The sequence below is a fragment of the Adiantum capillus-veneris genome, chromosome 17 (genome assembly GCF_014529385.1).
Source record: "Adiantum capillus-veneris isolate H3 chromosome 17, ASM1452938v2, whole genome shotgun sequence".
NCBI lineage: Eukaryota > Viridiplantae > Streptophyta > Polypodiopsida > Polypodiales > Pteridaceae > Adiantum > Adiantum capillus-veneris.
In genome coordinates, this window is record NC_140947.1 from 90439678 (window position 1) to 90453587 (window position 13910).

At 43.1% G+C, this 13910-nt stretch overlaps 1 protein-coding gene across 1 annotated transcript in view; it reads right to left on the reverse strand.

Moving 5' to 3' along the window:
- Window positions 1–1363: 1363 nt before the first annotated feature.
- The window catches only part of LOC147437687 (uncharacterized), a 46623-nt gene continuing 34076 nt past the window's right edge, over window positions 1364–13910 (reverse strand). Inside the window, exon 6 of the mRNA XM_086487184.1 lies at window positions 1364–1908. Within this exon, the coding sequence (XP_086343310.1) occupies window positions 1524–1908 (385 nt within the window). The 3' untranslated portion in view covers window positions 1364–1523. The remainder of the gene's footprint in view (window positions 1909–13910) is intronic.

Consider the following 13910-nt stretch of genomic DNA (forward strand, 5'->3'; position numbering starts at 1 on the left):
TGCTACACTCAATCCCTCATTTACCCTACACTCTTGGCTGCTACAACTCGACGAGCTGTCCAATTGCTTCAGATATACATACATGTATGTATATATGTGTAGACATACATGTATATATACATATATCAATTGATATGCCATACATTCCTATTCCTCTCACTAAAGGTACGAGAAGAATGATGTTGACAACACTTGTGACCCTTGACAAAATAGTTCAAAATCCTGACCAATGTAACTTCCGGGACAACATGGTGAAAATACTAGAGTAACTATTCGTCAAGATAAACGGGCCCCTATGACTCAAATCCTAACAATGCCAGACATTGGCACTACCTTTAACTCCGATCTCGGGGGGGGGGGGGGGGGGGGGGGGGGGGGGGAGGAGAGGAGAGAGAGAGAGAGAGAGAGAGAGAGACTATAGACAAAAAATAAAAGAATAATAAAACACTCCTTTGAAAATTTAAGGGTGCTCCATTGTACACACGCTAAAACTCCCTCTGCATGCACCCTCCCTTTCTACTGAAAGGTAGCGCCAACAAAGAACGAACAAAAACCCGATTCCCTAAAGAATCAACAATCTGCAACTTTCTCACACAGTTCTCTCGGATCCAACACTCACCTCAATATCTTGGAGGCAACGTGAGACAACATGATCTAATGGCTCTACCCACTGCTCAATATCAAAAACTGTCGAATATTTCTCACAATGGCCTACACATACGAAAGACGACGCCAGGTTAATGCCTCTCTTATAAGAAATAGGAAGAAAAGAAAGTCTGCCATCGTAACATACCATGTGGCAGTAATCCAAAAGCTTAATTCGACATCCACAATTGCTCCAAAAGGGTATGATGCTTTTACTGATCACTACTCTTCATGTCAACACATGCCACCAGAAGTCAAACTTGCCAGAAGAAGCATTTAATGTCTTAGGTGGTGAGAGAAGCAAATCTTCAAAAGGCACTAGTCCCAAAACATCAAGCTCCTATATAGAAAAGCAAAAAGCTAGAGCTGCCCTTGTTCTCAGAGTCGTCTTCACACAAGCTTTCAGTTAGTCTCATAACTGTTACCGGGAATCCAGTGTTAGGTGTAGTGAGAAAACAAGGTGAAAAAGTCGCAATGGCCCACAAAAGACTATGTGACCCACTTTTCAATATCCCCTCTATAACATCGAAAAACAAAATGTCCACTCTCTCTCTAACGGGCTGACATATATATAAGACAATGCTTAGTTGATGCCCCTCTTACAAGAAAAAGGAAGAAAACAGGTTTGCCATCATTGACTTGCAAAGTGGCACTAATCGACAAGCTTTATCTGAACTTTCCACAATTGCTCCTAAGAGTTCCATGCTTTACTAACCCCTTCTGTAGCCAAAAAGATTACCAATACTTTCTTATCTGCAAAGCACTATCTTTTAACTTAATACAAAGCCCTTTCTCTAACTGTTAAGCATTTTGCTGGACACGACAAGGCCCATGTTCAATATGATACATTTGTGTATACATTCGGAGAGCGGCTTGTATCATGTACCTTTAAGATATCCAAGCCATAATGACAATGGAAACTGTGCAACTGCAATAAATAAAAGTAAATAATGGTGCCTGCTAGAGTCCCTCTCATAACTTCTCACTTCAGCAAAGACGACGCGCTTCATTGTCTTTACCAAGAAAACAGCCATACAAAGACTAGTTAACGGCATGAGGACGTAATACGAGTAATGCCACAACATGCGTGCCATCACTGAGAGCGATACACCAACAAAGGCATAGCCCCCATATGAGAGTATGTCGAATATCGCTGCATCACCGTTACCAAGAGCATAAAGAGAGAGCTTGATGAGTGTAGCATTCACCAACCAGCCAAGTAGCCCTTTGGTAAACTGAATACTGAGCACATCTGGGCTAAATCTGAAAGTTTCAAAGAAATTTTGCTTAATCAATCTTAAAAACGAATAGAAGCCTAAGAAGAGATGAATCAAAACCTCAACTTATAAAACCAACTTGATACACAGATAAATCATCATTGTGCCGCTTGGTAAACTACAGGGCCCATAATTTCATGAATGGGCTTAGAATTGATTGGCCATTCATGAAATTATGGGCCCTGAAGTTTACAGAAACTAATGGGGATTAGAAAAAAAAAGGGACATGAATGTTGATGATGAATATAAACACAAGTTTTGAAACTGTTTTGATAGATTGATGAAAAAAATCAAAGACAAAGAAATTGTACAAGCAAATATTAGTGACTCATTCTGGTGCAAAAAGCACAAGAATTAATTTCTATACCTAGATGAATCCAGGATAAACCCTTTATTCCTTTACTTTGAGTTCTTGAAAGGTCTCTGACGTTCTCTAGCAGTTGAAATGTGACGAGCCAGTGACCTGGCATTAGAAAGCCGGTGCACTCACACATTCGACAAATGCAGAGGGCAGCAGCAGGAGCTCTCTCTCTCTCTCTCTCTCTCTCTCTCTCTCTCTCTCTCTCTCTCTCTCATGCAACAGGACCATCGCCGAGCATGTATGCCTAAAGCTTGTCTCTCTCTCTCTCTCTCTCTCTCTCTCTCTCTCTCTCTCTCTCTCTCTCTCTCATGCAACAGGACCATCGCTGAGCATGCATGCCTAGAGTCAAGAAAGCTCGTAAAGAAGGGGAGAAGGCAGTATATGGAGATGGTAGGGCCCTCATTGATGGCAAGACTGTCGCATAAGGACTTGCGGCCTATGCGACACGCTGAATTTCAGCCAAGAAGGTCAACTTTCACGCGAGATTTTGCAATTTCGTCGCCAAAGGACTCGTCCCCGGACACTAGAGAGCTCCTGGCAACCCAAATTGACACAAAAAAGGCTGAAATTAGGTCAAAAACAGCAAATTACAGGTTATGACAGCAAAATACAGGTTTTGCAAATGATGTATTAAGGTGTGGGAATACTTTAGGTTTTGCAAATGATGTATTAAGGTGTGGGAATACTTTTGCTAAGTCCTTGATACCCGAAAGCTCTGAAATTGCCGAAAAACAAGACCTAAAACAAGTGTTTTAAGCAAATTTCAGATTTACGCAGGTTTTTGCAAGTGTTTTTATGGTGCGATTACATTGGGGAAAGTGCAAATTGATGCAATCTACGCACATTTGACAAATTTTGGCAATGTATGACCATTTGTGGCTCAATTTCATGCAATTTTGATGCTACAAATTGGGGCTTTTGCTCATGCATGCTTCTAAAGGCTGCGTATTAGCTTTATGTATGTTTTGTGAGGCTAAAAACAACTAAATTTGTTGTTTTAGAGCACAAATTCGCTCGCTGAAATTTCCTGCGCATAAATTTCAAAATTTGATTTTTGTGCCCAAATCGACCTATTTTGCCCCAAATTGCTCATGTGACCATTTGGAGCTGTAGTGCACATCTCTGTGAGGCTATACTCCGATTTTTGCGCATTTTGCCTAAAAATTCAACGTATTATCCCTCTTAATCCGTGCAAATGGCCTCATCTTCTTCGAATGTGAAGAACCTCTTCGAGATTAGGAGGTTCGATGGAACAGGTTTCGATATTTGGAAAGACAGGATTCAAGGAATTCAAGGATTCGTATTTCTTAAGGATTGCAAAGGGGCACTTGAACAAGTGAAGCCACAGAATATGATGGATGAAGCATGGGTTAGCATGAACAGGAAGGCCGTTACATACATTAAAATGGCCATGACCGATGAGACCATCATTGATGTGAAAGGTCTCACAACTGCTTTTGATGTGTGGGAGAAGTTAAAGGGAATGTATGAAAATACAACGTCTGTCAATGTCACCAGCGTGTGACTACTATCTATCCTTTTTGTTGATTTCTTTCTTATTATCTATTTACTTTCACTTTTTGGAAACACCCCTCGGGAAATCTAACTGCCCTGCATTGCATAGCTAGTGTGGAACTGTCCAGAGGGAGTCCAGGCCTGAGGGCAAGAGAGCACTAAGGTTGGACAAGGACTATGGTTAGCCAAGTGGGGTCATTGACTAGCCAAAGTGGAATCCTTTGCTACAGAGGCTACATTTCAGTTTTGGATGTGGCCACAGTGTACAAAGAGGGTCGGATGACCTAGAAAGATACAATGGCAGCATCTCCTAAAATTTAGGGAACTGCTATTTTGGGACCTGAAAATGTCTTCGCGTCATTACGTGCAGTTTGACATGGGGATCATTTTGTTACTCTGTGGCCAAGTCAACAGAGGCTGCAGGTGAGATATTTTTAGACCCGAGGGTCTAAAGCGGGAAAATGCACAAATGAGTGACACTTGGCACTCTGAGGCCAGTTTACTACTTATAGAGAAGGCAAAAACGTGATTTATAGCTGGGAGGCTCATTTTGCAAGTCTCTGTCACAGGTTAAGAGCTATGGAGTGCTTGCTTTCCCTCTTATGCACAGTGCGGTGCCAGGAGTGATGCCCTGCACGCTACGCACTGCCCTCTCTCTCCCCTTTGGCAGTATGTTATGCCCCTCTAGTGGGCTTTTCATTTGACCAATGTACAGTTGTGTGGGTTCATGCGCGATTGCCGAGGCAAGAGCCTCTTGCACAGGTACTGGATTAGCTAGCGGCTAATCCCCCCGCAGGTACAGGTGAATTCGGAGAGGTTTCACGCCAGAAATCTCGTCCGATTCAAAGGGCAAGTAGCCCTACAGGTGCGGGAGCTCGAGGACTTGCTAGGGATGCGACCGGCACGCGGAACGGAGCCCGAAACAGTGAATTACAGCCTGCTGTGTATTTTTGCAGGTTTAGGGTTTTGGCCCTAAACGGACCCTAATACCCCCAGGAGGTTCGGGGACGCAAGGGGACCGCTGTACAGGCGATCTGGCGCATTTTCAGGGCTGAAAACAGAGAATTCAGCGTGCTGCAGATTCTCGCCAGGTTTTGCAAAGTGCCCGTATGCGTCGGGAAAGTCAGTCAATGCGTGGGAATACTGACCGTGAAGGGTTCTAGTACAGTTATGCTGCCGAAATCAGGCTGGAACAGTGGAAATTCAGCCGAGTTTGTGCGGGGCAGCTTGTAGGGAACCACAGCGTTTATTCCCTCTTTTGAACAATAAAGAAATACCGAAAGGGGCGCCTAAGTTAGGGGCCAATCTGGTGTCCGTCTACTCATACAGGTGCAATCTATCAGCCTGTATCCCTCTCCCCTTTGTTGTGTCTTGAAAGTACAGGTAAAATAGACGACTAATAATGGGTGAAAGCTAAATCAAGGTTTGAAGTAAAGTCTACCGCCCTTTTTGGATTGAACAGGCCTGTCAACCAGGTGCACTTGATGTGAAAACTTGTTGGCATGCAACTAAATGAGTCCAAGAGCACGGCAGAGCACTTGTCATTGTTCGCAGGTACTTTGTTGCAATTACAAGATTTTGGCTTGCCCCCTTTTGATGATAAGCTAAAAGCTATCTTCTTGCTTATGACCTTACCTGAGTCATGGGAAACTTCGGTGGTTTCGTTGTCCAATAACCCCAATTTGACCTTTGATGGTGTTAGGGGTTCTATCTTGAATGAAGAAATCAAGAGGAAAGCAAGTGGAGAGGAAGGCAGCTCTACCAACATGGTTAGAGACAGGACAGAAAAGAAGAATGCTTATGCACAAAGGAGTAAGAGTAAGAGTAAAGAAAGGGGAAATGCAAGCAAAGGCAAGGATGATGTGACTTGCTATCAATGTGGCAGGAAAGGTCACAAGAAACCCGATTGCAGGTACTATAAAGCTGAGTTAGAAAGGAAAAAGAATGGCGGAGACAAAAAGAAAGAGAAGAAGGAAGTCAAGGCAGATGCACAGGATAGCTCAAAGGACAAAGAGAAGGCCAATGTGGCTTCTAGTGTCGTGATTGAGGAGCTGTCAGATGTAGAGGACATCTAGTGTGCCACTTTGTCAGATGATGATATGACCTTGATGCCTCTCTAAATGTTCATTCACAGGACATGCAGATCACCAAGAGTGATCTTATTGATGCTTTGTTGACTGTCAATGATCCATTGTCCCAGACTTGGATTGTTGATTCCGGTGCTTCATTTCATGTGACTCTACTTTTGATGTAGGCAAGCGTGGCCATGTATACCTTGGAAACAATCATGCATGTTCCATTGAGGTATTGGCACTGTGCATCTCTCCATAGATGGCACAAATGAGCTTGTCTTGCATGATGTTAGATATGTGTCGGGAATCAAGAAGAGTCTGCTTTCTGTTGGTCAGATGGATATGCATGGTTACAACATCTTGTTTGAGAGAGGATCATGGAAAATGACTAAAGGCTCAAGGCTGATTGTAAAGGGCACAAAGAAAGGGACACTTTACTGCATGCATGGGAAGGCCCTGTTGGGCAAGCAAGTTTATTGCATTGGCTGAAATTAACTCTCACATGGAGTTGTGGCACAAGAGGCTTGGCCATATGAGCCAAAAGGTTTGTACTTTGAACAAGCTTGATGCTAAAGGCACAAAGCTTGACTTTTGTAATGAATGTCAACATGGCAAGAAAGTAAAGCGTTCTTATTACTCTGGTGTCTCTCGTAAATCTTGTGTGCTTGATCTTGTACATTCTGATGTATGTAGCATGCCTACTAAGTCTATGGGTGGTGTATGTTATTTTGTCTCCTTTGTTGATGATCATTCTAGGAAAATTTGGGTTTATTTGCTTAAGTCTAAGGATGAAGCCTTTGCTGCGTTTAAGAGATTTCATGCATTTGCGACCACCCAAACAGGTAGAAAGCTAAAATGCTTGCGTACAGACAATGGGGGGGAGTACACAAGTACTGAATTTAACAAGTTTTGTGAAAATTTGGCATTCAGAGGGAGCTTATTGTGCCATACAGCCCCTCTTCTACTGGTGTGGCTGAAAGATTCAATAGGACACTTTGTGAGAGAGTGAGATGCATGTTGTCCACAGCTAATCTCTGTCATGGATTCTGAGGAGAAGCTTTGAAAACTGCAATGCATATATGCAATTGATCCCCTCACGTGTCTTTGAAAGGTGACATCCCTGAAGAGGTTTGGTCTGGCAAGCCTGCTTCATATGATCACTTACGCATTTTTGGTTGCAAAGCTTTTGTGCATGTTAGACCTGAGTTGAGGAGTAAACTAGATGCGAAGTCCATTAAAGGCCTCTTCATGGGATATGGTGAAGAAGGCGAAATGGGTTACAGGATTTGGTTACCTCAGCTCAAAAGGGTTGTCCGCAGCCGGGATGTTGTTTTTAATGAGGCAAAGCTGCTTCAAAACAATTGTGCCTCAAAGCATGACCATAGAAGGGTGAAATTTCAGCATGACCAACCACCTGTTAGGCCTATTTTTGACCCTCAGGATGCACCACAAATGGCTGAAAATGTAGATGATCCAGTGGTATTTGAGCCAGATGATGTTGGACAGCAAATTGAGGCTCCTGAAGGGCATTTGCAGCCAAAAAACAATGCTGAAAATGGTGCTGAAAATGATGTACAGCAGCCCATTGTTGATGGTTTTATCGTGCCACCTGATGTAAACCCATTGCCGGATAATGTGGACCATTGGGTGAGGCGGTCTATTCGTCAAAGACGGCCCGTGAGTCGATATGACCCCTCTTTGCATTACATTATGTTGACAGACGAGGGAGAGCCACTTACGTATAAAGAGGCAAAGACATGTGAGCACAGCGACAAGTGGGAGCTTGCTATGCAAGAAGAGATTAAAGCTTTGCATGTTAATCATACTTGGGATTTGGTTGAATTGCCCAAAGGAAGGAAGGCTATTCCTAACAAATGGGTGTATAAAATCAAAATTGTTGATGCAAAACCCAAGTATAAGACAAGGCTTGTGGCAAAGGGATATGTTCAAACCAAGGGCATAGACTTTCACGAGGTGTTCTCTCCTGTTGTGAAGATGATCACTTTGCGTGTACTGTTTGCCATAGTGGCTGCTCTTGATTTGGAAATGGACCAAATGGATGTACATACCGCTTTCTTGCATGGTGATGTGGAAGAAGAGCTTTACATGAAGCAACCCAAGGGTTTTGTTATCCCTGGCAAGGAACATTTGGTATGTATGCTCAATAGAAGCTTGTATGGGCTGAAACAATCATGTAGACAGTGGTACAAGAAGTTTGATCGCTTCATGCTTAAACATGGTTACAAAAGAAGCCATGCAGACCATTGTTTGTATACCAAACGTGATGAGGATGGCAACCCTATCATTCTTGTGCTCTATGTAGACGATATGTTGATAGCTGCAAAGAAAAGAAGCATTGTTGATGCTCTTAAAGGGCAGCTGAAATCTGCGTTTTCAATGAAAGACTTTGGGACAGCTGAACATATACTTGGAGTGCGTGTTACACGGCAAAGAGACAAGCGCCTATTGTATTTGTCGCAAGAAAAGTACATTGAAAAGGTGCTGGACAGATTTAACATGGCTGAAGCAAAGCCTCTTGGTGTGCCATTACAGCCATATGTCAAAATCTCCAAGGATGATTATCCCAAGTCAAAGGAAGAAGCCAATGACATGCAAAGTGTGCCTTATGCTTCAGCTTGTGGTTCACTTATGTATGCTATGGTTGCTACTAGGCCTAATATAGCCCATGCAGTGGGAGTTGTTAGCCGATTTATGGCTAATCCAGGCAGGTTGCATTGGGATGCAGTGAAGTCCATTATGAGGTACTTGAAAGGGACTAAAAACAAATGCCTCTGCTATGGTAAAGGACCAATGGAGTTGAAGGGATTTTGTGACTCTGACATGGCTGGTGATGTGGATACACGAAAATCCACAAGTCGCTATGTATTTACTCTTGCAGGAGGTGCTGTTTCATGGTGTTCTAGATTGCAAAAGATTGTTGCATTGTTTACGACAGAAGCTGAATATATTTCAGCCACTAAGGCTTCCAAAGAAGCTATTTGTTAGCACGCCTATGTAGTGAGTTTGGTTTGCCTGCCAAGGCACCTATGCTTGGTTGTGATAGCCAGAGTGCCATATGTCTGGCAAAGAACGCCATGTTTCATGCACGCACAAAGCATATTGATGTGCGGTATCACTCATACGAGAAGTGCTTGAGGATGGCCTTATTACATTGGTTAAGGTCCATACATCACAAAATCCAGCCGATGCTCTCACTAAGTGCTTACCCAAAGCACAACATCATCTATGCATAGAGATGGTGGGAGTCACGTAGCTTAAAGGCGCAATTTATGCCTTTAAGTGGGAGGTTGTTGGGTTAAAGGCCCAAATGGCCCCCTTTTAATGTATATTTTAAAGGTTACTAACCTTTAGCCAAGTTCACATTGAACTTGGCCACTAACTTATTAAATTGGTCCTTATACAAATAATAAAGGGATAGTGAGCTTTTAACAACTCAACTCACTAATCCCCTTGCAACTCACGAGCACTCTCTCTCTGCTCCATCATTTTGCTAGCGCCCCCTTCCTCAACTCAACGCCTCCTCTGCAAAGCACACACCCCGCACACTCTCGCGTGCTCTTTCACTTGCACACACCGCCGCGCACTCATCACACATCCAGAGAGGCTTGAGGAGGTGATGAGAGGATGGGACCTCATTCTTCTGACAGAGACACATGAGAGCCCAGAGAGGAGTCTACCGAGGATCCAGGGCTTCCAATGGGAGTCTTCACATCGAGGAAACTCGCAAGCACACCACACGAGGGTGAGGAGGGGTCGCTATACTCTTCAAAGAGACTCCAAAGCAAGATACAAATTGTCGCACGGGACCCACAAGCCAATTACCTTGGATCCGCTTTGAGCTATCACGAGACAAGATTATCTACATCACCCTATGCTACTTCGCCCCCTAAGGCTCCAAATTTGCTACCACAGAGACAGAGTGGGAGGGGGAACCTTCTTCTCTTTGTAGTGCTCAGGCCTCTCGTCAGTCTTTTCTTCATGAGGATTATGGATTTTTTTATTTTTTCTTAATAATAAACAAAGAGAATCTTTAAAAAAACTTAACAAAAGAAAAATCATTCAAATAGAAATCTAAATGCTATGTACACAATACACATAAGCCTAGGGGCTCATATATGGATTTTGTCTTCATACTCCTCTGTAACACTACTATGAGGGCATATACTCTAAATTTTGTCAAAAAATTATCACAATAAAACGCAAAAATTCAATGCCTCTCACAAAACGTTGCCCTCTAATAGTCATAATGTTAGGTCCGCATTCAGAATGCCTCCCCCCTTCCTATTTGGAGTCATCGACAGGGTATCGCAAAGGGTATGTGTTGCGCTTGGGCAATTAAAAGTTGTGCTATGCAAGCCTTGTAATGTAGCCCTATTATGCATACACAGTCAATGCATGGAAAAGATTTATGTTGTGCAAGATGTGGGTATAAGCAATTTGCTTATTGGCATTTGTTGGCGAGGCTTCCTATTCTAAGCAATGTAATGGTCTTTGAAGCTCCTGTATCGTTGCTTGATTGAAGCAACTTGCTCTCTTCTAACTGTATTGTAATCGTAGGAAGAATTGTAAGAATTCAAACGGCGATGCACTGACAGCAGTTTTGTTGTTCTTCTTTGGGACCCATTTCTTTGCGATTATTGGCTCTTTTGTTGCTGGCTCTCGTTTGGGAACCCATACTTGCCCGTGCTTTGTTTGTGTTTGAAGAGACTTCTTTGGGATCCACCTTTTTGTCGTGTGAGTCAACAGTGGTCTTTGCTGCAGCCCTTGTACGCTTGGTTGGGGACGGGATTCGGGCTTTGAAAGTTGATACTGTGGTTGTTTTGGAATCCAAATGGATTCCTGACTTTTTCGTGCTTGAATCAACTTCGTTGGAGCCCAAACCTGAGTTGTGAAAGCTTGCAATTTTGTGATATTCTTACCTGTTCGTGCACGCTTTCCTTGTTTTTGTTTTGGTGTTGGATCTTGTGATTTGTCATTAGAGATCTTTGTCTTCTTGATCCATATCTGTTTTTGGCCGATCTGGCTTTTTGGTATCCAGATTTGTCGAGCTTTTTGGCTTTGGCTGGTTGTCCTGTTCTTTTGACCTGTCATGGTTGTTGGTGAAGGGGTTGGTGATAGTGATGGCTTGAGTTGATGATAGGGGATGTCGTAAGACTCATCATTATCGCTAATATCCTCAGTAAGGTTGACTTCTTGTACTTTCCCTTGATTTTTTGGCTGGTAGTGGAAAGTTACTGTCTGTTTGCTCGTGGGTGGTAGTTCTTAGAGGACTTTTCTAGCCCATTGATTAGAGCATTGTTAGCTCGTTGCTCTGGTCGTATTCCTCCTAGCTGAGTCTTTGCATCCTTATTAGGAGCCATGTATAAGGATGCTTGTAATGGCTGTGTCTTCACGGAGGACTTTGGAATCCACTTTTGATGCACATTATTCGTGTAGCGATGACATTGATTCCCGAGTCGTTGATCTTCTTGAAGCTCGAAGTGTTCTACAGAGTCATAGAACTCGTCGTCTTCTTCATCTTTTGATTCTCCACATTTCTTTGTTTGCTCCTTATTTCGAGAGCTTGTTGATGTCTAGATCTCTTCGTTTTCCTGGATTACACTCACTGCAAAATAAGGAACGACATCATAGCCATTTTCATCACAAAACTTTGTTGTGGGAGCATCCTCCACGACGCACACGTCCACAGTAGCCAAGATGTGTTCCCATCCAAAAGGCTCTAACTCCTCTTCAGGAAATGGTTCTGGGATATAGTCCATATCCTCTATAACCTGTTCTAGGATACATTCCTCACGTTTCAAGCTACCACATTGTGAAGCTCCACACATCCACAGTTCTTTAGGCTTACGTAACCAAACTGGAAGTTCTGATCCTGCTACTGTGGCGGAATCAAACTCCTCAACCGGTGTTCTCGTCACATCCCTATAGCTATGGTCCCTCAAGTTTATCTTTGTTATGGTTTCCATATGTCTCAGGTATATATGGTCATAACCCCAATCTTGGACCATTTTCAATTGTCGCATGAATGGTATTCCCAGAATGATGTCATAGTTGTTCTTCTTGCCAAAGTCAACAACAGCAAAAGTGTGTTCATATTCAATGCCACAAGAAGTAACAAGTACTTTTTCTAGCAGTCCTAGGGGCTTTTCCTTGTGTCCGTCTGCAAGCTGCAGGGTCATTCGTGTGGATATCAAGGCAGGTTTTCCCCATTTTTTCCAAACCTCTTTGGTTGCAATGGCCACACCAACTCCACTGTCAAGGATTGCCATGATTTTTACATTATTGAATTCCATAGGAAGGGTGGTTTTTCCATCTTCTCCTTCGTAATACTCGCCTACCTTGTTTAATGACACTGGCCTAGTATTTAGCTGAGGCATTTCAAGCTCTTTGATGCCTTCCTCGATTTGAGTCATTGGGGTTTTCACACCAAATTTCTCTAGACATTTACCCACATTAGCCCACATGTTTGGTCTTATTCTGAGCAACTCGGCTAACATTATTGTACAGGTGACTAGGGTAGATAGAATATCTACTAGTCCCTTTGAATCGATGGCCTTGTTGGGAGACAGTCTTTGTGATGGTACTGCAACCACATCTGACTTGGTCTCGTACTCTCCCATGTAGGACGGTAGTGTTCTTAGTGAATGGGGTTGACTATCCATAGATTGTACACATCCTTTGTCGCCCTAATACGATCGCACGTCTAGATTCATTTGAGATCCAGTCTCAAATTCCTCTATTGGTGGTAGAAACACTCCTCGTTCATCACCAGTCTTGTCTACTCGTCTTCTTAGGTCATCGGTTTCATTGGCCTCTCTGACTTGTTTCCACAATTCGTCAAGACTATCTATCTCTTTACAATCCTCAGGTATAGCTTGGTGAAATCCCTCGGAAGAGTTATCCATGGTATTCAGTACTATCCTTGGTTCTAATGCTTGGTCTTTGAGGTTTGGTATGTGCTCATGACTAGAATCTGGCTCTTTTAGTTCCTGGTTTGGTGGGATTACTTGTGTAGGCATGACACGGATCACATTCTCAGGTTTTGCAATTGGTGGTTCTTGTTAAGCTTGGGCTGTTTGAATCATTTTCTGGCACATTTCAAACCTTTGCTTTTCTAGTTCCGCATAGAGATATTTCATCTACGTGTGTTCTTGGGTTTGGTTGTTTTTGAGCCTCACATCATAGGCTTTCAAGAGGGCATCTAATGTCTCATTAACCTTCTCTGCCAACACAGATCCTCCTGAACTAGCACTTCTCGGTTTCTCATCCGTGGATGGTTCTTCTAGAGGTTTAACCATCTGTGTAAGAGAAGGTGCCTCCTTTTCCTCATGTTGTTTTATCTTCTCCTCAGCTTCGGTAAGCTTCTCAGCTAGGGATTTTTGCTCTCGTTCCCTGCGTGCTTTCATCCTAGTCTTTCTAGCTTTCCAACTATTTCGTTTGCTCTTGGTTTTCTGACTAGGTGCGTCTGTCTTTGGTCCATCATCTGTCTTTGGACTCGTGTCACTTTCCGTGTTCTTTGTCTCTGGATTCTCATCAGCTTTCTTTTGAGCTTGTGCTCTCGTAACCACTTGAACTGGTACGACATTTTCATTTTCTGAGCTACTAGGGAGCTGAACAATCCCTAATACATTCGTCGTGATTTTCCTGATTTGGTTTGGGTTTTTCGGGCAATCGGGGATCAAGTGAGTGATGCCACACTCAAGACAATAGGCATTTACTTCAGTGATCTCCGTATGAGGACATTGTTTGACCAAGTGGTTGTCACGACTTTTGTGACAATCTGTCTCTGGTTGAGGAGATTCTTTTAGCATTTCCTCTTGGCTATAAGCAAGCTTTGACCTAGATAAGCCGCTATTTGCAATGAATCGCAATGTCCTTTCGTCCATTTCATACCTTCTTTCTTTCGACTGAAACCCAGGAGGTGGAGGTTGTACCGGCCTCACCACTCCATGTGTTTCCCTCACATTTTGTTGCTCCGAAGGGTAGTACTCACTTTGGTTGCTATACCACATTGTAGCT